The 25,608-nt window shown below is 43.3% G+C and overlaps 2 protein-coding genes and 1 long non-coding RNA gene across 6 annotated transcripts in view; 2 read left to right on the top strand and 1 right to left on the bottom strand.

The window, feature by feature from the left end:
* Positions 1-12,917, top strand: gpr156 (G protein-coupled receptor 156). The gene is given in 11 exon segments (XM_061793026.1): positions 1-140; positions 5,517-5,672; positions 6,213-6,340; positions 6,753-6,888; positions 7,446-7,556; positions 7,849-7,974; positions 8,100-8,195; positions 9,255-9,491; positions 10,071-10,229; positions 10,449-10,825; positions 10,827-12,917. Coding segments are annotated over 10 exon segments (2,346 nt in total). The 5' UTR covers positions 1-140; positions 5,517-5,552; the 3' UTR covers positions 11,683-12,917.
* Positions 7,056-14,960, bottom strand: LOC133487065 (uncharacterized). Its single transcript, XR_009791203.1, has 2 exons — positions 14,620-14,960; positions 7,056-8,165 (listed from the first exon to the last, which is right to left on the bottom strand). It is a non-coding gene; the product is annotated as an uncharacterized LOC133487065 (long non-coding RNA).
* Positions 14,861-25,608, top strand: part of gsk3ba (glycogen synthase kinase 3 beta, genome duplicate a) — a 24,833-nt gene continuing 14,085 nt past the window's right edge. For 2 of the 4 annotated variants that reach the window (XM_061793032.1, XM_061793033.1), the window contains exons 1-3: positions 14,861-15,755; positions 19,637-19,830; positions 24,936-25,019. In XM_061793032.1, the coding sequence (XP_061649016.1) occupies positions 15,668-15,755; positions 19,637-19,830; positions 24,936-25,019 (366 nt within the window). In that variant the 5' untranslated portion in view covers positions 14,861-15,667. The remainder of the gene's footprint in view (positions 15,756-19,636; positions 19,831-24,935; positions 25,020-25,608) is intronic. The other 2 variants (XM_061793034.1, XM_061793035.1) reach the window with 1 other exon arrangement.

Genomic DNA, 25,608 nt, shown 5'->3' on the forward strand with positions numbered 1-25,608 from the left:
GAGCTGGTGTGGAAAGTTGGACGCGCGCGCTTGGGCATGGTGGGATTCTTATCCAGCGTGGGGATCTAATGCGAGGCCACGTTAGACGTCTCGTGTGCCATGGAAGCCGCAACGGGAACTGACGTCGGGATCATCCTCAGGTTGGCTTGATTCATTTATCCATTCCTCCCCATTGATTCTCTTTCGTCATCTAAGCGCATTGGTGAGTTTATATCTTGGTTTTTGCGATGAAAACTTGCCGAATAAATACGTCAATGTAGCCACAGTATATAAACAGTGGAACCTAAAAAAAAAAATGGCGTTCTAATTTCTAAATTCATTTCCCCATAGGAAATAATGTACTGTGGAGTGAATTACAGTGATATAGAAAGACCATATAAAAAAGTCTTTTTAAATATAGTTTTACCCCACACCGTTTAAGCACATTTAATCTTTTTAAAACACTTTTTATATACTGTAGATCTTTGAACATATAGAAAATATGGTACGTATTGTAGTGACTCTGTGTTAGATATGCCTTAAAGAGGCGGGGCCTGTGCGGGAGACGTGTGAGTGTCTGCTGTGGGCTCCAGCGTGATTGCGCTCGTTGTCTTTTACTGTTGTCTCTCCTTTCCCACATGTGAGGGCTTTAAAAACCCGGAAAGAGTACTTTAAAAAAAAAAAAAAAAAACACGATATAGTGGGGCACGAACTATGAACCGCAATATAGCGGGGGAACACTTACTGTAATCAGTTCCATGTCACATTTATTAACTGTACGGGCAATGTTTTAATTGCCATTTTAAAAATTCTTAACTTTCAAAACCGGGAAAATAATGATTATTCATATTCCATGAAGACAACATGCTTTTTATGAGACTGTTTTTTTCTCTCTCTCTTTTGTAAATAAAACATGAGACTGCTGGTCGCCGTTTGTCAGAAAACAATGCTGTTGCATATTTCATTGATCATCAATCAGGCTCGGAATCGCTTAGCAAATGGACTCTTTCATTCATGTTTTGTTTGTGTTCTTTAGCATAGTTGCTGCTGTAGCAATATTTGATGTCTTTTTAAGAAGTTGGGGTCCTGGGAGGAAACCCCTTTTCTCATTTGGGTCGAAAAGGTTGGGGAATCCCTGATCTAATATGAGTCTGACTGAAACTAGCAGCTGTTTTCTGAAGATTAGTCCACATCCCCTTGTCTATTCCATGTTTTCGACTAGCAAGAACTAAGTCTTAACTCACTCATTTTGGTTCGAAGCGGTCGCCTTCCCACTTGTAAGTAGTGCTCCCGAAAGCTACGAAAACCACGCCGCATCGAACGCATCAGCCAGAGCAAGAGAGCATAACAAACGAACAACAACGGCACTACTTATTATTTTATTGTTATGAAACTGCAGGTTTATTTCGGTTGTCTCCTGCCATTTGTCTTAATCGTGCGCAACCAGCAGCCGTACGCTATCGACGTAGAAAGCTCAGATCCCGAGCCGAGCAGGTACTAGAAATAGTACCTCGGTGCCTGGCCGAGCCGGGTAGGTAGTAAAATGCGTCCCACAGAGCAGATTCCGATAACCAGATTATATTCACCCTCCCATTCAGGCGCCATTGCTGCAAAAATGCACCACCGTGCTCCCAGAGATTATCCCCAATAAATTGCATTCTAACTCAGCTTAGAGAATAAACTGATGAAGGGAGCAGTGGGTGAGGCGGAATGCCTCAATATTGGCCCGGATTTACAAGAGGCCAGGAGCCACGGTTAATCTTAATCCGAACAATGGGACAATTAATACAGTGAAACGGGGTTAAACGCTATTGCTTCGATTCAAAAAGTCAGACAGGATCAGTCTAAAGCAGTGTACGCACAAAGTCTCAAAGTCAGCAAAGGCCTGATTGGTGGATGTCTCTGAAAGATGATCCTGAGTGTGTGTTAATCAGAATCATCTTTATTTGCCAAGTATGTCCAAAAACTCACAAGGGATATGTCTCCGGTAGTTGGAGCCGCTCGAGTACGACAACAGGCGGCCATTTGACAGAAAATATTTTTGGGGCAATCAAAGGCTACTGGTAATGTAGCAATGGCGATACAGGTTCTATTTATTTTTTGGACAATTGTGCAAATGATGCAGAGTCCTCTCGCAATTTAGTGTAGGTTGAAATGACTAATTGAGCGATAATCTCGAACAGTGACCATTGTGCAAATGGTGCAGAGAGAGTGATAATTTCCTTCCTGATCTGCTTAGAAAAAAAAAATAATAATCAGTGCCAACAATTGTTAATGTTAAACGTGTGCAATAGTTACAAAGGCAAATCCTTATGTTTGTGGTCAAAGCCGAGTTGGGTCGAGCCGGGGGATTGGGCGATTGGGACGTGAATTGGAGCGGTCGCAAATGATTTATTATTGTAATGTTTTCCGTCAGTTCGGATCGGGGGAGGAGACTCACAATTGTCGCTGGAGATATGATTATGTGCGTGGTGCGTTGTGTTTGATCATCTCGAGTACACCACGCACTACAGAGCAGTACGAACAGACTTACGGTTCGATTTTGAACCTCTCAAATGATTTCTTACAATATCAGCAATCACACACGGAAGGATTTATGATCGTAAATACTGAACAGGTTTAACATTTCCGATTGACAAATCACTCTTAACACACCCCGCACCACAAGATAATTGCTTTGAATAATCTTTCAGAGCCATCCAGTAATTACTTTTTGCTCAAATTTGGCGTGATTGTTGATATGTTCTTACTTGAAGTCAAGAGTACTTAAACAACAACTGGTATGGACGACGGATGGATGATTACAATATGCAAGAGCTCCCTTTACGTTAGCATTTAGCATACAGGAGGTGGAGAGTTGAATTTGTTCTTGTTGCACATGTATGAAGCTGTTAGTAGAAGAGAGAAGGGAGCAAGAGATCTCCTCGCTTTAGTCAAGTTAAGTCGAGCTCCAAGGAAGAAGTGAAGATAAGTGAAAGTTCAAGCTATAAAAGGACTTCCAAATCCACGGGTTACTCAGCTATTACTTGCTGTGTAGCAAAGAATGTGGTGAACATGACCATAAAAACCTACAAATCCTCGCTGCTGGATGTCGGCCCACCTTTGTTGACCTCTCCACAACGTGGGGTGGCGGAAATGCTTCTTTCTACAGGGGGGCTTTCCTGCAGGAAGCGGCAGGAGTGCGAGCAAAACTCGGAAAAGTGACGAAAAGGACAAGAAGAGGAAGTGCAGATATTTCCCAGATATGCGGCTGCATTGTTCTCGGTCGGCACCGTTCCTTTCGTGGAAGTAGGTCACTGTGGGCTATGCATCCATTTGTCGTTGAAAAACTCCAATCTGCTACAATGCAAAAAGACAACTAGCCATTTTGTTTTAATGGCCCTTTTTCACATTTATTTTAACATGTAAAACAGTAAACAATAAGATATCCATCCAACTTTGTAGAATAGAATTAGCCTTTATTGGTTATGCTAATTCAGTTCAACATGGGTTTCTTTGGACCATAGCACATTTTCCCACGTGTGTGTGTATGTGAGAGATTTTGTTAGGGTCCAATGAAACCAAGTTTGAACTTTTTGGCCATAATTCCAAAAGGTACATTTGGTGCCGCAAACACAACACTGCTCATCACTGAAAGAACAGTGACGAAGCACGGTAGTGGCAGTATCATCAGTAGCTGGAACTGAGACATGCAGTATATAAACAGTTCCAAATACCAGTCAGTGTTACCAGGCTTCTGCTAAAAAAAAAAAAAAAAAAATTGAAAGGCAGTAAAAGCCTACTAGATATTTGTTTGGGGTTAATCTGAGGCACTTTAAATGGTGGCAGGTGTGTGCTGACTCCCATTTAACATGAGTTTGAAGGTGATTTGCCGGTCAACTGTGAGCATAGCCACAGCCGCAGTTATAGGAGGGTGTGCACACTTGTGCAACCACTTTATCGCAGTCATTTAGTTTTATTTTACCTCTCAAAAAGATTAGATTTTTTACCGGGTATAGGTCAGATTAATGTTGGCAAAATGTTTTGCTTAATTTAGCATGGTCTCATTTTACTGTATCACTAAAACTTGACATTTGAACAGGGGTGTGTAGACTTTTTATATCCACTATATTTACATCATAAGTCAATATGACTCAATACAATGAGATCAGCAGTGGTACAAATGTATGGAAGTGCGCATATACGGAGACTCTCCATAACCTCCGCTAACAACCCAGGCTAAACATAGCTCCTCCCAGCATACACTGATGAATCGAGATGTATCACTTCAAACTTACTTCCTTCACTCCAATTACTACTTTCAGGGCTTAGGTTTTATTTACGACAGTTTGAGCCTGGAAGTATTCATTGACATTATTAACGATGGGAAAATGTGTTTTGCGAGCAGAACAACTTTGTTGAGACTTCATCAACTCAGACAATGAGCAGACGCGTGACGCCGCTCAGGTAAACGCCGGTCGGAGCCGCGTGTGGTTGAGTCACAGTCGGTCTGTATGATTGTGAGCTCAAGTTTCAGCCGTGCGAGCGCATCTACATGTCGGTGCAGAGAGGGCAAGGCGGGAGGAAGTGCCTGCGGGCACAGTGGCAAACTGACTTTGTCGAGTCTGTGTTTGTCACGCCTACACTTTTGTGATAGTCAGAGGTGCAAATCACAGCTTGGCTGTAGCACACTCTCAACTCACGCCAAGAATTAAAGGAATTTATTTATATGAGCAATTTGAAAATCGGTTAGGTAGAAATGATGTTATCCTGTAGCGGCAATAGCAGTAACAACATGCAAAATATTACATCACACAACAGCAAGTCATTTGCACAGTCACAGGTCGGAGGCAATGAATGCAAATTGAAAAGACATTTGTGCTTTACGTCTGCAATTTAATGACATGAAGGTATTAATACAAAAACGATTCTACATCACTTCAGGAAATAATAATAGTAAAAACAACTAACCGCAACTTTGCCGGTGCTTGCTCAATAGAATGAAATCCAATATATGCGCTGTGTAAAAAAAAAAAAAGTTCTCTTGCAATTATAATGTCAGTAGTAGTAATAATAATCATTGTAAACTAGTAGAAGTATTTCAAATAACAAAAATAAGTAATCAATTAAAAAACATTCAAAAAACATCAGTAAGGTCATCATTATTTAAGCATACAGTACATAGTATTTTTGGCATGTTGTCTGGTGGTGTGCCAGGAGATTTCTTTTATATAAAACGTGTTTTGGCTTTAAAAAAAAAAAAAAAAAAAAAGAAAAAGTTGGGAAACAGTGAACTAAAGTAACTATTATGACAAAATCAGTTCTTAGCTATTGGCAAACCCAATACTAAACATATTGTGAAATGAGTAACAGAACGTAACGTTACTATATTTGTCAAGGCAGAACTTGTATTGGACCTTGCAAGTGTACCTAATGAAGTGTCTTAGTAGTGGGCGTCTCTGTGAGAACGCCACACTGTGGTCGACTTTGTGTACTGCAGGTGAAAAGTAAACTACTTTTTCCGACATTTCCCCGCCATTTCTTTTCATTTTTAACAGGATGTGCGCGTGAAAGTGGACTGACCGAGGCCAGTCATGGAGCCCGAGTGGAACTGCAGCTCTCGCTGTGATTCCCCACTCTGCCTCAGCCGCTCGGGGGTCCGCAGGCAACAGGAGAGCATGGAGGTGCTGCAGAGACTGTGCAACCTCAGCAGGGTAATCACAGCCACCAGTCATATATTTTATTTTATTACGCTGTGCATTCAGAAAGTATTTGCATTATTCGCTTCGCACGCAATTTGTTACGTTACCGCCTTCATTCCAAAATCGACTCAATTAATGTATCCCTCCAAATTCTACATGCATACAGTACCTCATAATGTTCACGTAAAAGACTTAAAACAAATATATATATATATATATTTAAAACAAAACCAAAACAATTTTTTTTTAATTAAGAAAACATGTTTAGTGACGCCTGTAAATTTGCTGTCGGGCATTCCCAAATTAGTGAAATTTGTCATTTTGATTAAAAAAAATAAAATAATACTCCACTGACAAATTTGTACTTATTTCAAGTAAAAAAAAAAAAGTTTTTGCAGCGAAGTAACGACGTGAACTGATAGCGGCCGGGTGTTGTGACGTTTGCTGTCGTTGTTATCGCCATCTAGTGGCGGAGTGTTTGAAGCTGACAAGTAAAGGTCGTGAATACTTTTGGGGATGCACCGTATACGTTAAGGCCCGCCGCGTTCTCAGGTGGCGGCGGACTTCCCGAGACGCTCGCTCTCCCCGGTGCTGAGCGCCGTGGTGTGGTCGCTGCTTTCCTGCGGCATCCTGCTGGCCTTCTGCTTCCTGCTCTTCACCCTGCGCTTCAAAAACAACAGGTAGCTCACACTCGCCAAGCTCAGTCTCTTATTGGAGCAAAGGACCTATTTTTAGGTGAAAAAAAGGGATTTAATTTGTAGAAAACCGATGTAGATTTTAGGAATCGTTTATTTTATCACTGGGAACAGTGTATTCTTTATCCATATGGGGAAAAAACTAATATGATTGCAGCTAATTGTTTAATTGATTTCATTATCAAACGTATATATGTATAGTTGTATGTGTTATAATGCCATGGCATGCACACCAGAATGAGTAGCACAATGCCCATTGAATTATCATGACGCACTAAGTGTTTAATTCCTTACATTCTATTCTAGTTTTGCTCGTTGAATACCTCTTTGACAGTGTTAATCAAAACAGAACTGACTTTGAGTGTTTTTGTGCGTTTGTTTGTTTGTTTTCTACAAGGATAGTGAAGATGTCCAGTCCCAACCTGAACGTCCTGAGTCTCTTGGGAAGCGTCGTCGCCTACAGCAGCGGCTTCCTGTTTGCCGTGGACGCGCCAGCGCAGCCCCAGATGGAAGCGTCGACAGCTCTACTTCACGTCAGTAGCGCTCACGTCCATCCATCCGTCCATCCGTTTTCCGTTGTAAGGTTGAATGAATTGTGTACAAGAAGGCCAGAAAGGCCGATGGTTGTACGTGATTTCGGCACACCCCGCACCGCTAACTACAGTGTGTGTAAGAAGTGGTTAAATGATACTAAAGCAAACATCTTTACATGGTTTTATTGTCCACGACAAATTATTGGTTAAAACGACTCATTTGGATCCTATACATTCCACATATTCCATTTTAATGATCATATTGTCCCTGAAATTGCCGTCCACCCTGTCATTACAGTAACGGTAAACATATTTACACTTGTGTTTCATAATTTTTTTTTTTATCATATTATGTGCATAGTTGGATGTTTTCAAGCTTAACATGCCCACTCTGTCATAGTGAAATGTCAGTTGGTATAAAAACCAATAATGTGAAATATATTTGTCAGTCAGCTCGCTATAACTGAATCACGTTGCCAGGTGAAGCTGCGCCGCTTTTCCAAACGCATCGCCGGTTCATATACCGTTCTTCGTTTGGTAAATGTTGCTTCCCACAGGCTCGGGTGTGGACCCTTTGTCTCGGCAGCACCATGGTGTTCGGACCCATTTTAGGGAAAACGTGGCGGCTGTACAGGGTGTTCACCCAGCGAGTGCCCGACAAGAGAGTGGTACGTGTTTTTGTGCAGCTGAGCTCATTATTGGAACCTTGATGTTGAGTTCAATCGCAACTTCACATTGTGGAGTTATCATTGAATATTTGCCTGTGAGTGTTCTTATATTATCTGTCTACATATGTTGCTCCACGGCTTGTGTTCAAATATCTGTTTTCCAAAAGGGGGTTACGACGCCGTGACATTGTGGCTTTCTGTTAGCCAGTCTGTGGCGTTTTGCATCGTCCGTCACCTCCTTGTGGTGCCAACTCTCTGGTACACCTTTGTACGCCCGTGTTTTTTACGTCAGATCATCCGAGATATTCAGCTAATGGCCATGGTGGCCCTTTTGATCCTGGCGGACCTGCTGGTCCTGACCGCCTGGAACCTCGCAGACCCCATCCGCTGCTCTCGATCGCTCGGTGCAGTCGTTAAGGTAAGTCGGGTACAGTTGAATTGATGACTATCCCAATTTTGATTAAAACTGATGGACTATGTTTGTGCCTCAAACGGATGGAACCTGATTTCCCCTCAGCAGCAATATGGTTTTCCTCGTTCTAGATGGTGGAGAAGGAAATCTCTTATTCTTTGTCACAGCTTGACTCCTGCTCTTCTGTGTACTCGGATCTGTGGATTATCATTATAGTTGTTAAAAAGGTAGGTCGTTTCACCCCGCTGTTCAAAAATAATCATTCGCCATTGGGTTTAACATTTAAGTTTGGCTTCTTACCATAAGAGGATTGCTGGAGTGTCACGGAATATATCATAAAATAATACTAATTATGACAATAGACAACAGTAAAGTGGCAGTTTTTATGAGAATACATTCATAATTCTACAGGGAAAAGTCCTAATTGTACGAGACCAAAGACATCATAATGTTACGGGAATAAGATTCCAATTTGATCAGAATACATAATCCTTTGATGAGAATGAAGTGTTACGGGACAAAGTGAAAAGTGGCATTTTTCACAACGGTGAAACGATTGGCTAAATGGAGTCGAATACGTACAAGACTAAAGTCAGATTGTGAGAAAAAGTCATAACTGCAAGTTGTCATGTAACGAGGAAAAACAAGACAATATTATTTATGATGAACTTGTTATATTACAATTTTTAACGTTGTAATCTTATGGGTAAAAGTCTCCATTTTCTAAGAATAAAGTCAGATTTCTGCAGGGAAAAGTTGTAATGTCCAAAGTCGTCATTTTTGTGCGGAAAAATTGACACTTTAGGGAATTTAAAGTTGCAATTGTATTTAAAGTCATAATTACAGCAATACAGTACAGGAGTGCGAGGAAAAGTTATACTTTCTAACGAAAAAAGTGAAAATAATCTCTTAATATTAAAAGTAGGAATCTTCCCAATATTTTTGATGTCACGGGAAAATTTGGGGGGTTTTCAGAACAGTCATAATTTATGAGGACAACGTCGTATTGTTCGTGGACGAGTCCTAATTTTAAAAGAAAAAAAGTCATAATTGCATAATAAACTCATAACATTACAAGAAAAAAAATCCAGAAAAAATGATTACGTATCCCTGTGTGAAGATGAGGACTATTGCTGATCTTGTCTAATTGTTGGGCTTGCGTGGGAATTTCGACAGCCATTAAAACGACCACTTCTTCCCTCATAACTTTTCCATTTTTTTGGGGCGAGCCTAATACACATTGGTAAATTCCCAAAGCAATTTTTTCACGCCGTCCTTCTATTCAGGTGTGTCTCCTGCTATACGGCACTTATTTGGCCGGCCTGACCAGCCACGTCAGCCACCCTCCGGTCAACCAATCTCCCACCATCCTCACCGCCGTCACTTTGGTCACCCTCTGCTCCGGCGTGGCCGTCCCCGTGGCCGTCTTCATGCCGGCTTGGCCCAACGTGGTCTACGGCACCGTGGCCGGCGCCATTTTCGTCTGCACGCTGACTACCAACTTCATGCTCTTTGTGCCCCAGGTAGGAAAGCTCATCGCTAGAGCCCTAACCCTTTTTAAGAGTTTGCAACCGAGCGACCGTAGACCCCGCCCCACGGACCGCTGGGCCGAAGGCAAGTCCGAGTTTTGTTACCATGACGACTGGGGACAGAGCTCGAGCGGCTTCTGATTGCGAGAGCAGAGGGCAGAGTATGACTCACACACGTGTTTATGAGTCGAAAGTAAAGCTGGCAAACAGCTTTATGGCCCACTAAAATGACGTTAGGATAAAGGAACGCATCTGAAATATTTCGGTGATGAGCCATGTGCTCCGAACACACCTGATCGCAACCGCCTCCCCTAGTGAACGTGCGCATTTTACAGTATCGGAATGCTTTCATCTATCCGTCCATTTTCTGTGGCCTCATTGGGGTCACGGTGAGCTGGAGCCTTTCCCAGCAAGAGGTAGCCAGCCAAACACATTGCGCATGTGGGGATATACAACTATGGACAATTTAGTCTGCATTTTACCATGCATGTTTTTGGAAGGTGGGAGCACTGTATGCCATATTACAAGAATGTTTTGTTTTTATACTCCCTCCACCATCGCCTATACGAGCAGCTGACGGAGTGGCGGCACTTTGAGGAGGATCACATCAACCCCAGTCAGCTGGCCAAGTACTTCAGCAGCCCCAGTAAGAGCCAGCCTTCAGTCTACAGCCAGGACGACGTCTACTTCCTCCTCGGGGAGAACAACTCCATGAAGAAGCTCCTCAACGAGGTACTGTTCAGCTACATGTTTTTATTTGAACTTCAATTTTGTAAGATCACATGGGTGCAGCACGGTGTACTAGTGGTTAGCATGTCTGCCTCACAGTTCTGACGAATGAAGACAAATGCTATTGAAAATGGATAGATGGATGATAAATGGAGCAGCATTTTTGGGCTGACGCTCTCAAAGCAATCAGGTTGAACTTCATGTTTATTTGCCGTTTTCCAGAAGAACGCCGTGATTGACAGCTTGCAAGAGCAGGTGAGCAACGCCAAAGACAAGCTCCTGCGCCTGGTGTCAGCCGGCCAGCCGTCGGAGGAGCAGGACGTGGACGACCGCCACTCCTCTTCCACTCAGACCGCAGAATTGCAGTCTTGTCACCTTCCAGCTTCTCTACCTCATAGCGACGTCAAATCCAGATTCTCACCAACGGCGCCTCTCTCCCCTCGTCTCGTCACTGCTCCGTTGTCATCTGGTGGTCTGGGATCTTCTGATCGTCCACCTTTGCCTTGCTCCGTAACCCCCGCTGCCGCCCCATTTCCTCTTTCTGGTGGGTCGGATGGAGGCCCATGCAAGTCCATAACAGAAGACCCCCTCCGGTCTTCCGGGGTTTTTTCGGACAGCAGAGGAGACGGTTCAGTTTGTCAACTCCCTGCAATCCCCCAGACCTTTGAACCCTTTTGAGGTTGAAACCTTTAGTAATGGATCAACATCCCCCTTGGGACCAAACACCAGACCGGCTGGTTTCGTTAGTCGAGAGAAGTTGCAGGAGATCCTCCAAGAATTGAGTGTGGACACTGTCTTGGAAACTGTTCTAAAATCTGCGAGGAGTCCTTCTTCCCATGCCAGATTTACCGAGACCTTGTCACTTTCCCCCATCTCTCTGCGGACCCCGCGTTCGCCAAATCCTCCTTTCGTCTTCCGCTATCCCAGCATCTCCCCCTACGCCATGAGGAAACGTCGACCGCCCTTCCACTCGCCCAGACGTGGTTTGACGCCGCCTTGCCTCCACGCAGAGAGGCGGATGAGGGACTGTCAGAAGCGAAGAAAGCACCCCGAGGGAGTCAACCTGAACGGAGGAGTCACCACGGATGGTATCAACCTCCAGGTTCCCAACTGCGACCTTGACGTGCAAAATGAGGAAGTGAGAAGTTTGGCATCAAGGCCTCACGGGTGTTCCCTGCAGCACGCCGATCCGTCTGACGTAGAAACGGGCGGCGACACCAAAGAGCACCCCCGCGGACACGCGGCGGACCACCGCGGGTACTGGGACTCGGACTCGAGCAGCTCCACCGACTACTGCTTCTACCACCGACCTTACTGCGACTCCTGCTTGCAGCGAGGCTCGTTCCTGTCCTCGGACTCCTCAGACTCCTCGGACAGCGAGTGCGAAGGTTACGATCTCTACCGCTCGGCGCATCCGGTGGTGTTCAAGGAAGACCTCAAACCCACGTTCGTGTAAAGACCACTTTCGGCAACGTTTTCACTAAATTCCCAAGATTTGAGAACAACTTCAGTAGCAATGAAGCTCATCTGCATTTAGCGTCATTGAATTCATTTGACTACATTTTGTATTGAATTATTTTTAAAGACATACGTACTATACGTGTAAAATTCTTCCTTAACTTGCCGACCTCGAGTTCTGGCGCAAACAACTTCACCAAACACTAAGTCTGGGTAAATAAATAAATGAGGTGATTTGATTTTGAAAAATCTTATGTAACCTGCGCACACTTGTAGTGCATACTACAACTTTGCCAACGATAACAATTGTCAAGCAATAAAGCGATAACTGTTTCTTCTGATAATAGGTGCTCAGTAGAGGAAAAAAAACCAAACAAACATACACGTGCCGAAGATTCACCGTAACTTAACAACTCAGGCAAAATGTAGCCCCATCCCGATATACAACAATCTTACAACAGTCAAAATGGAGCTCTTCACATACTTCCTTGACACCAATTACTACTATCCTACTGGCCAGGGTGTGGCGCCACCTTGTGACATATTTGGGCGATACAGAGAGAGAGCACAAAAACATAGACAAGAGAGCCGTGACTTGGTAGGGTTTTCATCGAATTGCTAAAGATAGGTTCCACAGAAAAAAAAGTTTGCCATGAACACTCAAGGATGAAAACACATTTGACATGCGAATGAAGTAGTCGAATCCAAGGGGAGCTCTATTTATCGTGTTAGTTATTTCAATGTGTCTTCAATCTTTTCCACTGAAGCGAGTCAAAAACTAATGTTTTACATGCATTATAACTTACCATGCTCTCATGTCTTGTTTTATTGCAAAAACATTTTGGACACATGCTTTCGTTCGAATAGCTCACTTCCGGGACACCGAGCTCATAATGTCAGTATGTTTCTTTGATGAATGAAATGTATTTTGGACTTTTGTGGGACTAAAGAACACAAAGAGGTCCCGGCAACCCTCAAAAGCTCGTCTGTTCTTACGTAATGTTCGTCTTTTCTTACTGAAGGGGAGCCTCTACTGCATGAAAAGGTCAACACCAAGTATACAAACCGCCAGGGGCTCGAAACCAGACTGCATTTCTATGCCTCTTTGCTTCATGCCCGACTTTGTTGCACTTAATTCCTTTGGTTTGCGAGTGGGGGTATTTGTAAAGTGAGATAATTAAGGATATGGGGCATTCGTTTTTTGGTTTATAAAACAAGAGAAGTGTCCATTTATTTTGGTCTCACCGTATCTTTCATTATTTTTGCTCGGCTGCCTAACTTCTGGGACACGGCTCTTCATTCTGCATATTGGAGCACTGACGGGCAGACTGGGAGGAATTCTCTTTGTAGCGTACAACAGAGGCAACACAAACCACACAAAAGACTCTCCGCCGGCTTTCGTGTGTGGGAGGGAAGACCAACTAAGATTAGGCCTGTTATTTATTTATTTTTTTTATTTGCCCGCTGGCACACTTACAGAGGAATGGTCGAGTAAAGACAGCTACGTGAACACATCGCACTAAGCGATAAGGCAGAACAAACTTGATATTCCTACGCTACACATTCATTTCCACATCTAAATCAATATTCTGTTTTCAATATAAATGGAATTGGGAAAACTGCTAAACTCAATAAAACCTGAGAACAAAATGCACATCGACATGCTATCACGCATGTGCACCAAGTACTAAATACAGTACGGTACAGCTTAATCTGTTATACATTTCATTCCCATTGTATCAATTCTCTAGAGCAGAGTTTCGCAACTGGTGGGTCGGGACCCAAAAGTGGGCCGCGAACCCACGTTGGGTGCGTTGCAGATAGGTCGTAAAAATGACTCAGTTTACAACGGTACCGAGACACAACATGTCAAGGTTACAGAAGCTGTAGCAATACGTTTTTATGCAATTCAAGACGGCACACTCAGCACTGTATTTACTGTTTTTAATTGGATTGTTTGATTTTTACGGCCTATGAATGTTTTTCATACAAACATTTATTGTAATTAGGACTTTAATACTGTGTGAGCATAGGTTAGCGATAGACTATGGCGTGTTTCAACTTGCGTACAAATTTGGGTTATGTCACCACCGTAGGAGCAGTGAAATATTTAACGTGCTCCCCAGGGCCCATTATTTTGAACGGCATGCATCAGAAACGACTTAGCGACAACGGGAAAATCCGAGTCCCGGTGTGACAACAGTTGAGAAGCAATGCTCTAGAGACCTGTTGTCAAACAGATCCCTCCTGCAAATAAATGCATCGGACTCTCTGCCGTTGAGTAAATAAACACCCTCTGGGCCACTATTTGAGGTGATTCTGTAGAGGTCCGTTCTCAAATAAACGCCTGGTACTCTCTGCAGTTGCGTAAATAAATGCCTCCAACAAATAAACGCCAGTACTCGCTGCAGTTGAGTAGATAAACACCCTCCGGGGCGCTATTTGAGGTCATTTAGGAGAGGACTGTTATCAAATAAATGGCTCACTCAAATAAACACCTGGCACTCTCTGCACTCGAGGTAATTCAGTAGAGGGTTGTTTGAGGAATTACAGGTTTGTTCACCACACCATGTACATGGATTGAGTTAACAGGAATAGAATCCTACATGCAAAATAAGGCTTAATTTTTGATTGAAACCGTTATTGAGATGCCGAAGAGTAGCTAAATGACACAGCCAAAATATTAGAAACTCCCTTTTGGGAATGTGGTGCAATTGAAGCCACTTGCACACTGAAGAGTGTACCTAATGAACTGTGCTGTGGGTGTACATAGTAAATCATTTTGAAGAGTTTAATTATCTTTTTTTAAATAACTATGAAATTAAGTTCCCTGACGATACATACACATTCAATTCCATTTCTCCAATCAACATTGTTCCGAGAGGAAAAGTTGTTACGAAACGACATAGCAACAGTGCTGACTGACTGTACTGACCAGTGGCGCTCCGTGACAGCTGGCGGCTATCGATGACGTCACTCGAATACCGGATCTTCATTGGGCCATAAAGTCGTCCATAATGGGAGAGGCCTTGAAGTCTTGTGGGCGGTGCCACGCAAATTATGCCATGTGGTGTTCCGGAACGGCGTTCTGATTGGTCTACAGAACTCCCAGTTGACGCCGAATACAGGCCGAATAACCTTGTCTGATTGGTCAAACCCGCCATCAAACCAGATTCGCCATTACGCGTTCGCGGCCTCCAGTATTCTCCAATTGAATATACGACAACAGCGTGGGAATGACTCGTCCGTCGGCACTTGTACGCAAACGACTTAGCTAACGTGCGTAGCGACAAAGACGGCGAGCCCGAGACCTATGGGGAAGGAATAAAAAAAAAAAGAAATCCAGTATCGTCCCTTTCCATAATCCAACAGTGTTCTACTTGGAAGTCGTACCTGGAATTTAACGTTGTCTTAGGTTAGGTTTTTGTCTAACGGTGTACCTTACGAACGCTGAAGACGTTTTTTTTCGGCGGGGGTGGGGGGAAAGTAGACGGGCTGCCGCTGGACGTTCTGTAAGGCTCGGCTTCGGCGAGGGAGCCGCCATGGCAGTGGGTTCACGTCGGCTCCACATCGGAATATGAAGAGGAACTGGACGGGCCGCAAAACGCCGCATTTAGCCTACATGCTAACATTAGCGTCTTTATGAAACCCACCCCGGATTCGGAGTGATTCTTTTATGTTTTGTTTTTAAAAGGCCCAATTCATGAGAATTTTAGAAGGAGACGTCTCTTCCTAAAGGGCCCCCTTCACAGAAAGATTCCCAAGAGGGGGAAAATGCACACGTTTGGCCAGAAAGTCTTCGTTTATTAGGCCAGCGTCTCCTTTCTGTCTTCCCCTTGGACAAGACATTTGCTGTCACTCCCCTGCCCCTTGTTTTTATTTAGTGTTTTTTATTTTGTTTTTTGTTTTTGGATGAGAAGCTTCAGAGATCCCATCCGTGGCTAAAGCAAGTTCTCCGAGAACCACCAGCGAGCGCTTTGAACATGTCAGGCCGGCCCAGGACCACCTCCTTCGCGGAAAGCTGCAAGCCGGTGCCGCAGCCGTCCGCCTTTGGCAGCATGAAAGTCAGCCGTAAGTCGTCTTCCACACACCGCCGACACCGCACCGGGCCCGGTCGGTGTGGGCTCCACCCTCCCTCCGACCCGAACCCCCTCCAGCGAAGCGCCGATTAGCTTAGCACGGAGCCCGCGTGAGGAGCTCACTCGCTTGGGCCAGAGCGTGACAGCTGGGCCGGTCCTCGGCCTTGAGATGGAAGGCGAGCCTCGGTCCGGTTCCGTGGTGGTGGTGTTGGTGGTGATGATGATGATGATTACGGTCCTATGGACAATTTGGAAGATGAGTCATAGCCGGGTTGCCACATAAGCTATGCGCATGTTAACGCTGCAGGCAGGCAGTCTTATTACGCAACTGTCACGGCGCCCATAGGATGACTGGAGTGATCAAGAAAAGGAGATTTCTCCTCAATATATGTTTAAACTTTATTATTAGAACCCCAGCCCCCCCAAGTGTCATTCAGCTGCAATGACATTAATTCCAGTTTGAGAAGCCCCAGGCCTCCCTGCTGCCTTCAGGCTAATCAGATTCTATATCTGGGGCGGGGAACCTTTTTTCCTATCAGTGGCCAATTGAGTCACGTGTGTGTATATATATATATATATATATATATATATATATATATATATTAATGAGTTCGAGTCTCAGCCATCCTGAGTGGCATTTGCATGTTCTCCTGGTTTTTCTGTGGAAACTCCGGCATGCTCTTAAAATTTCCAAAACATGCACGTTAGGTTAATTCAAGACTCTAAATTGCCCACTAGTGTGAATGTGAAGGACTATATGTTCCCTGCAATTGGCTGGCTACCAATCCAGGGTGTGCCCTGACTCTCGCCCAGTCAGCCGGGGTGGGCTCCAGCTCACCTGAGACCCTACGAGGACAAATGCAACCGAAAATGGATGGATTTTCATATTTGCATTACATACTGAATGTCAGTGCTAAGCATTTTGAAGAATGTTTATTGGCAAATAAGTCCAAGTGTGTCGGAAGTAATGATAGCAATGTTTCTTCTTTAGACGATATTGTTTTTACAAGGGTGATTGATTTGGTGTCATTAGGTCAGAATAGTGGTGTTACTGTATATCAGGGACAGGGAAGTTCACAACAAGCAGCAGTTTGGCATATACAATAATCAGTATTTTTGTTTTTTTTATTAATGCTCTTGTTTCCAGAATATCTATCTACTTGTAATATTCATCTACATTTTGGCTGTTCACATATTTACTCCCTTGCATGCAACACCACTACTGAAGCTGGAACGCAAACCCAGCAACACAGGGGAAATTGATTTGTCGGATTCCTAACTGTCAATACTTGATGCACTTAGTGCAGTGATTCTCAACCAGCGTACCGGGGGCACATTAGTGTGCCGTGAGCGCTCTTCAAGTGTGCCGTGGGAAATAATAACATTTTACCTAATTGCTCAAAAAGTTCTTTATTTACAAGAAATAATGTATCTTTGTTCATCTATTTATGCCAATGAGGCATAGTAACAGACAGAACAAATAAATGCTCTTTGATTAGATGGCAGGAAGTAAATACAGTAATTAATGTATCCACTTTTGTGACATTTTTGTTTGTTGGTGTGCCGTGAGATCTTTCAATTGTAAAATATGTGCCTTGGCTCCATAAAGATTGGAAATCACTGGCTTAGTGTGTGACCGTCTGACATTTGCATGAGCTATGAGAGAATGAAAGGCATTAATGGTGGACAAGAATTGAAGTCTCACGAACAAGCATGATTACTGGCATGCATTTAAATCTCATTAGGTTGCGTGGGTGTACCTAATGAAGTGTCTGCTGAGTATCAATAACAACTGTCTCTTGACTAAAGATGACGAGCTGGAATTTAAAAAATTATGGCACACGTTATGGTAAAGATGGACAAATAATCAATATCTCCCATCTCCATGACATCTGTTCACTTCAGTGTGTCATCACTCCTCCACCGTGTCCTGGTTTTAAATGTACATTTAGTTTCACTTTGACTGTGTTGCAGTCTTTTTACTGTCTTAAAAGGAATATATCAGTGCACACACTGCACATGTTTTGACATCAAAATGACACTATAGTTTTCAAGGGAAGCAGTAACTAACTCGTCGCAGCCCATTCGTATAGAATACTGAGTCCTCGGCTGAGGATTTCACCAACATACGTCATATTGGGGTTACCAATAGCACACAATGAATTACATTGCGAAGTAAGAATACGATGTCACATGGCACAAGGAGGCACGCTCAGTTTCCACCTTACTTCCTCTTTGTTGAATTGTTTTCCCTTTTATGGCCTAAAGAAATAGAAATATTTTCTCAAATTACGACTTCTGCGTTTGTGACAAGAGTTCGACAAACATACGCAACACACACAGAGTAGCTGGGCAGACGCAGCTGTTGTGCTCCTGCAATAAGGGCTCGTGCGCCATATGTTGACACACCCACACGTTTGCTTAAAAGGTTTTGTTTTTGCGGGGGGTGAGGCAGCTGACCAAGAACAATGAGCAGGCTTGTTGAGCATTTCAAAGCTGCGGCCTGCCGCTTCTCTCTCTCTCTCTCTGCTTAACTCGCCGCTTCCTTTACATCACTCCCTTGCTTGTCCTTTACAAGTGATTGGAGCAAAATGAGACACTTATTCCCTTTGATTCCTGAGCAAACGATGAGAGCTTTCACACGTGAGACGAGAATGACTTCCTAGGACTTTAAAGAACTATAGAGGATGAGCAGAGACTTTTGCAGTGCTTCTGATGTCGTGATTTGGTGGCTCTGTAGTAGGGACATCACACAACCTCACCGACAGCCATAATTAGAAATCATTTTCAAGTACATGTCCAGTTTTCTGTCTCGAGGTTTCCCGACAGAAAGCAACATTTCCCTCGCAATCGTGATTGCTCGCATGTTCCTTTTACTTGTGAGAAATCCCTGTGCGAATGTGTGCGTGCGAACAGACTTTTCTCACAGTTCGAGGAAGTGAAGAGGCGGCCTGGAAAGGCCCTGCTGAGTTGTATAGTGCTCCCTCGAATCAGTCAAACTACAATAGACCAGTTTGATAGTTCCGTGCAATGGAGAGACCCTAAACCTGCTACCTGTCTTCAGGAATCATCATCAACTTGGTGTCGTCAGCTATCTCGGCGACCCCTCTATAGCAGCTAGCTCTGCTATTATTTATTTGTTCATGATTAACTTGTGTATATCAACGCTGTGAGAGCAGAAACCTTGAGCTTGCATAGTTATGTTGCTGACGACATGGTCAGAAAACTGGAGACTTGAGGTGACCGCTAAGCCCAGGTTCCACCTAAAAGTACGGTTTGAATGGTACTGGACACGTTTGGGGGTCAAGGGTTTCTCGCTCAGGAACTGAGCGTAACTGTACTACTGCTCTATGATATTTGAAAAGCTGAGCGAGCTATTGCTGTAGATTCTGTGCAACCCAAGATCAAAACCCAAGACAGCTCAGGGTTTAGTACTATTCCTGACTCTATAGTGGCGTGTTGAAGGCAACCACAAAAATTGTGGTTCCCTTCAATGTGTCCTTCGACGTAGAGACGGATGACGTGTGGAAACCTCCTCGTTTGTTCAGAGATCGCCATTTCGAGCTTGACGTAGATGACTTCCCAAACCGAATCAGGACATTGTTGTCCTCAAAGTAATGTCCGTTCTCCTTGTCGAAGCATATGAACTATTCAGCCTGGTCGGTGTACAAATATTACCTCGGAGCAAAGTCGGACGAGATATTTGCTGTACCCCATAATTCACATCTCAATAAGTTAGAAATCCTCAGCCACAGCTGACACCCACAGAGAACAAAGTCTTTCTCCTCATGGATTTTCACTTGTTATAACATTTATCTCGGCTGCAGTGCCCTCCCCTCCCTCAGACTCGCTTTCTCTGTGGTTCTCTCTCAGGGGATAAAGATGGCAGCAAGGTAACAACAGTGAGGGCCACACCTGGCCAAGGCCCCGACCGGCCACAGGAGGTGAGCTACACAGACACGAAGGTCATCGGCAACGGTTCGTTCGGGGTCGTCTACCAGGCCAAGCTGTGTGACTCGGGAGAGTTGGTGGCCATCAAGAAGGTGCTGCAGGACAAGAGGTTTAAGGTAAATTACGCTTCACCTTTCCCAAGTTACAGGAATGCATCACCAGGGACTGTACTATATCATATCATCCACTACAATGCCGTGAACATTGTTATACAAAAATTCCACATCGCGATATTGATCGTATAGTGACTCACCCATGCGAGTGTGCCCAACCATGAGCGACAGCAGCATGTCATTGTACAATGGTACAGCTGAAGTTGGGTATACAAATTGACGACTCAAGCAAAATCTCCTTGTGGAGTACAGTCGGGTTGAGCGAAGCAACAAGCAGCTGCTGACATGCGCCATCAATTTCAACAAATCAGTCAGAAAGGCAATAGTGCATCGCTAGTTTCACTTTGTATTAGATTAGTAGAGAAGTAGAGGAAACTGTAAATAAATCATGTGGTTGCATATTGTTGCAATTCCATGATAACACTGAGGTACGATGCCTGTAGGACACGGGTGTCAAACTCAAGGCTCACGTGCCAGATCCGGCCCTCCATGTCATTTTATGTGGAACGTGAAAACTTGTCACATTTTTTGCTTTCCTTTTTATCCATCATAAAATTGATAATAACTAAATGCAGGAACAATTATGTGTAATATGATGGGATGATTATAAGGGTTCCCACACTGAACATATTTGATATTTTGAAGTCGTAGCCCCCAGCGACTGTTGCACTTGTCTGCATCCCGGTTTTCCTTTAAAAAAGAAACTATTGATGTTGCACTTTCCTAAAAAGAAAGAAATTGACATTTTCGTTTAATTTTATGTGCAACACAAAATACAAGCAGTTTGTTTAGCATTTTGCTCCCTGTACTGAATGCAAACTGGTTGCCTGAACTTAAAACCAATCTACAGTTAGTATATACCCAAAAGCTATTTTTGGCGTGCTGTTACACCGTTGCGATTATACATTTATGGTTTCACCTTTAGAACCAGCCACCTAAGGGAAGCCAAAACTATGATGTGGACCGCGAATGAAAATAAGTTTAATACCCTTGCGAATGAAAAGCCAATTTGGTTTTACAAGTTGTCCTTAGTTTACGATGTTTTCAAGGCTACGAACAGCTTGCCGCTTAAAAATCCGTCGTCATATAGGATAAAAAGGCACGCTAATTTACCAATATCTGTGATTCTGACATTTCGAGGTTATGAATGGTGCGCAATATACTAGTTTGAGCTGCTGTGTAGAAATCTGTTTTCATGCGGAACCAGACGCACGTACTGTTTTATTTGATTGTTTTATATTTGACCTGGAAGTGTCATACATGACTACTACTGCGTTAGCGTAGGTTAGTGATAGTCTACGGCACATTCTGACTTGTGGACAAATTTGGGTTACTCCATCGTAAACTGAGCACCCCTCTGTATTGTGTTTTTGAACACATTGTTGGCTTAGTTACAGAATGAGACGGACAGGCCTGTGGCAACCTGATGCGGAATGCTGCTGGCTGTGAAGTGAAAGTATTGCCGCATTTAAAAAAAATTTTTTGATATGATTTTGAGGCTATCTCGCCCACCCCCATGCGTCACTTTGAGTTTTCCCAGTCACCAAGGACCTTGTCACAAGAGGTGACAAGTTTCCACCATGCATGTGGCTGCGTGAAAGACAAGTAATGAATGATTTTTCACAAGAACACTGCAATCTGGCCACCGACGATGCATTTCGCCATTGCTGCTTATAGTAGGGGTTAGACGACTAAAGATTTTTGGAGTCGACTCTTTGTAGTCTACTCTCTGGCCCGTCGCAGATGTATGAAGACTGTGTCTGCCGTCGGGGTGAGTCGAATGTCCTCTGTAAATTGGCCAATTGGAAGAAGTGATGCCAAAAATATGTTTAGCGATTAGTTGACTTCAAACAGCAAAAGTCGATGCGAAGTGGTACAGTTGAATAGTCTGTCCAACCCTAGTGCGTACATGCTTTTACCATGTCAACTTTGTGGTTGTCTTCCAACCTGAAAAGCGTGAGTGCACGGTGCGCTGTCATCTTTCATTTTGGTGCCAGCGTGGAAGTGTGCGATTTCCTTCAGAACGAAGCCCTGCACACTCCCTACCTGACTTTGACTCACTTTGACGAATGGGCTGTTTTTTTTCACGGCCTGGATGACGTTGCTTCATCGCACACTGTTCCTTAAAAGACCAGTCAGGAAAATTGCATTTAAATCTGTACTATACGGTATTTATATTTGTATCGCCTTGTCACTCTTAGTTTTAATGTTAGGGATATTTGTATTTTGTGTCCCATAAAGGGAAAGGATTTTTTTTACCTAGCTGAGGCTCTAGTACTAGATGCTTTTATAACTGCGTAGTGCCAGTATGGTATTATCGTTATCGTTTCCAACAAACTAAATAACGATGCACACACATCTATGTTTTCTTGTTCCACCAGGGTGGATCGTGAGGTATTCTTTGCTCATTTTATACAGAGTTGTTCAGGGAGGAAGTGGTCTTATGAATATTCTGCCTTCAGGGGTAGTAGCGGAGCCGTAACGAAGGCGGGAGAGAACCCACGTGTAAGAATGCCGTCATGCCAGACCAAGCTATGATTTTGTGTTGAAAGCACTTTCATATGTCGGACAAACATTTTATACGTGACGACAGACGCTGGCGCTGACTTTGTTACGCATGTCTTTAATTATGGGATGCAGTTGTGGCAATATCCTGCTGTACTGGATTGTGCAAAAAGCAAAAGGTGGATAAATCCTGCATCCTCTGATTCGGCTGTGACACGTCAAATGTTCCAGGATCTCTGTGCAAAAGATGCTCCAGTACCTCCAGCCACTCCTCAGTCTGCTCTAATGCAGGCTACTAGTATGTCCAGTACATAAAGATAAATATATTGTAGTTTATACTATCTTTTAAATTAAGTTTTGCATTCACAATAAATGTGTAAGGTCAGGTTTCATCATTGCGGTGATGTCACTGTGCCCAGAACTTGCAAGTAGGAACTCAGACTTGATGTTCAGTGGTCTTTTCCATGTCGGATGCCGGAAATATCAGACTTCCCGGTTTTTGTGGAACCTAGAGGAAGCCTAAGCTCCCTAATTGTTCTCTTTACCCAGACATGACGAGTTATTTTGCTGTCTCCAGGTGGCTTTTGCCGTTTTCTTTCAAGTTCTGCTGTCAATTGAGATAGACATATATTCTGTACTCGGAACATTGAAATAATGTACTGATATGAATACAACTCTGTAAGCCCACCTGTGAATAATGCTATTGAACCCACTCTCTTCTGCTTCTTTTCCTGAGTCTGGTAGTCACATTATGAAAAGGCTGAAGCCTGTTATTTATTGAGATTTAAGTTTCTGTCCCTGCAACTTATTTTTTGTGCACTACAAAACAGCCAATATTAATACTCCATCCATCCATTTTCTGTACCGCTTCTCACGCGGGTCGCGGGCGTGCTGGAGCCTATCCAGCTATCTTCGGGCGAGAGGCGGGGTACAACCTGAACTGGTCGCCAGCCAATGGCAGCCAATATAAATACTTCACAAGGTTTAACTTTCCAACACAACAGGTGCAAGCCATTGCTGCTCAATAATATTATGTCACTAAATGGCACATCGTGTCTTTTTGTTTTATTTTTAGCCCGTGCATCTGTCACGAATTGCAAAATGTTTGTTTGCTTGTTTGCGTCTGCCCACGATGCTGTCATGCTTGTGGTTATCCAGTGGTTAGCGTGACATGCTAGCAGGTTGGATCTTTGAACAACCCAGCGGTTAGCTAGCATACATTTTTTAATTTTTTTATTTGTATTTTTTTATTTTTTAAATCCCCCTTGCCTCCGTTTTACAACGTCTACTTGCTCAGCCCAGTGATTCTTGCTTATAGCTGGTTGGGAGGCGAGTGAGCATTAAGTCTCCTCACATGACTGTCAGCAAGTGTTTTTCCCCAACCACACACAAAGCCTTCATTTTATTAGAATTGTTTTTTTTTTGTTTTTTTTTTTCCTCTCACTCCCGGTCTATCACATAACTATATCTACATTTTGATTATTTATTTTTTTTGGTCTGAATCTGCGCTTTTTACTCTAACGAGAGTTGATTCTGTGTAAGGGTGTCACCGAGTTAAGTGAGAGACGGACTACTGATGCATTATGGGATTGACCCTCCTCTGCACCCATATGAGGGATCACATTTCAGCCTACTGGAAAATGGATGCTCGCACTGGAACCAGCATTTGCTCATGCTTGCACACGCACGCATAACATTGCAAAAGGATAAGTCTGGTTTCTCGTATCATATACCCCACGCAAAAGTCCAACACCAACGGTGCACTAATCCAAAAGCCTGCTTTGCTTATTTCTCTGCTGGAATACATCCATTGTTTTTTGTTTTGATTCAATAGTGAAATGTATGATAAATATACATGAGCTTAAAAGCCTGAGTCTGACAAAATCAACTCTTAACTGGTTGGTGCTGACGCAATCTAATAGCTGTTAGCTTCTACTGATAATCTCATGAGAGTAACATGAGAGAAAATAGTGTCTGCATGTTATTAGCTTGTGAAAATCAATGCAGTGTTACGCGTCCAATGTGGCTATAATACAAGAATGAAATAATTTTTTAACTATAATTAGTGCCTTTTTGTAATGAAAGTTTGAAGATGTATAGTGAACTAATGGGTTTAATCACAGCATACCATTTGGGAAAAACTGTTTTCTTTTACAATTGTGGAAATGTGGGACAAAGCCAACATTTAACAGCTCTTGTGTATTCAAACCTTTAACAAATGAATTACCTTGTGACTTGAAAATGACTGTTAGTGCCTGCTAGGCTAACTAGCTGCCACTAGCCTGAAGTCAGGTGGGAGAAGCACTGTAACATAGTATAGAAATGTCCCGCCTGTTTGTAGTTTATTGTTTGCGAAGTCACATGTTTACGCTTTTTTTTTTTCTGTGGAACCTATCCCCAGGTATTGGTTGAAAAACTCAGCTGTTTTCATTTTTTGTGCTCTTTCTGCAACACCATATGCCACATGGCGCCAAAGCCCTGTCAAATAGGAAAGAAGTACAATACTGTGTTGAAGGAGCAAATCTCTATCTATCACTTTGGCACAGAATAAATTGTCTGCATTTTTTCCTGTATTTTATGATTATTATTATTATTTTTTTTAGAACCGTGAGCTGCAGATTATGAGGAAGTTGGACCACTGCAACATTGTCCGCCTGCGCTACTTCTTCTATTCCAGTGGAGACAAGGTGAGCTACTGCATGTCTGTCACACTTGTTGTGCCCTTAGCAGTCACTGCATCAGTCACACCTGCACACCTTTTGTGCAAGAAGTGTGGCAAAAGTCTGTCCATCAAATGTCCGTCTGTCCGTCCATTCAAGGTCAGGAACGGAGCTGGAGCCACTCGTAGCTGACTTGGGGCGAGAGGCGGGGTCCAGTCTCCATAGATAGCCAGACAATTACAGGGTTCAATGCATTCAGCCCATACCAGCTGCTTGAAATGGCCTGTTTGCCTGAATACCGTACCCATAATAAACGCTTTTTTCTTTGTTTGTTTAAACGCTCATTTAAAGTAGCATTTGTTGTGTACAACATTGCACGCACATGTGCCCGTGCGTGCAGTGAATTTAAAATTTATTTTATTTTATTGTATTTTTTTTACACTATGGATTGTCTCTAGTCATGTATTTCTGTTGTACAATGTTGCAATTACCGTGATTGGACAGTTGCGAAGAGGCTCGTGCCGGGCTAAGGCTTCCCTCGTCCAAATGTGACAGAGTACAGGAAGTGTACTCATCTCGATTACGCCTCAGAGAACTCACACTGGCCTAATGTACT

The sequence above is a fragment of the Phyllopteryx taeniolatus genome, chromosome 12 (genome assembly GCF_024500385.1).
Source record: "Phyllopteryx taeniolatus isolate TA_2022b chromosome 12, UOR_Ptae_1.2, whole genome shotgun sequence".
Classification (NCBI taxonomy): Eukaryota; Metazoa; Chordata; class Actinopteri; order Syngnathiformes; family Syngnathidae; genus Phyllopteryx; species Phyllopteryx taeniolatus.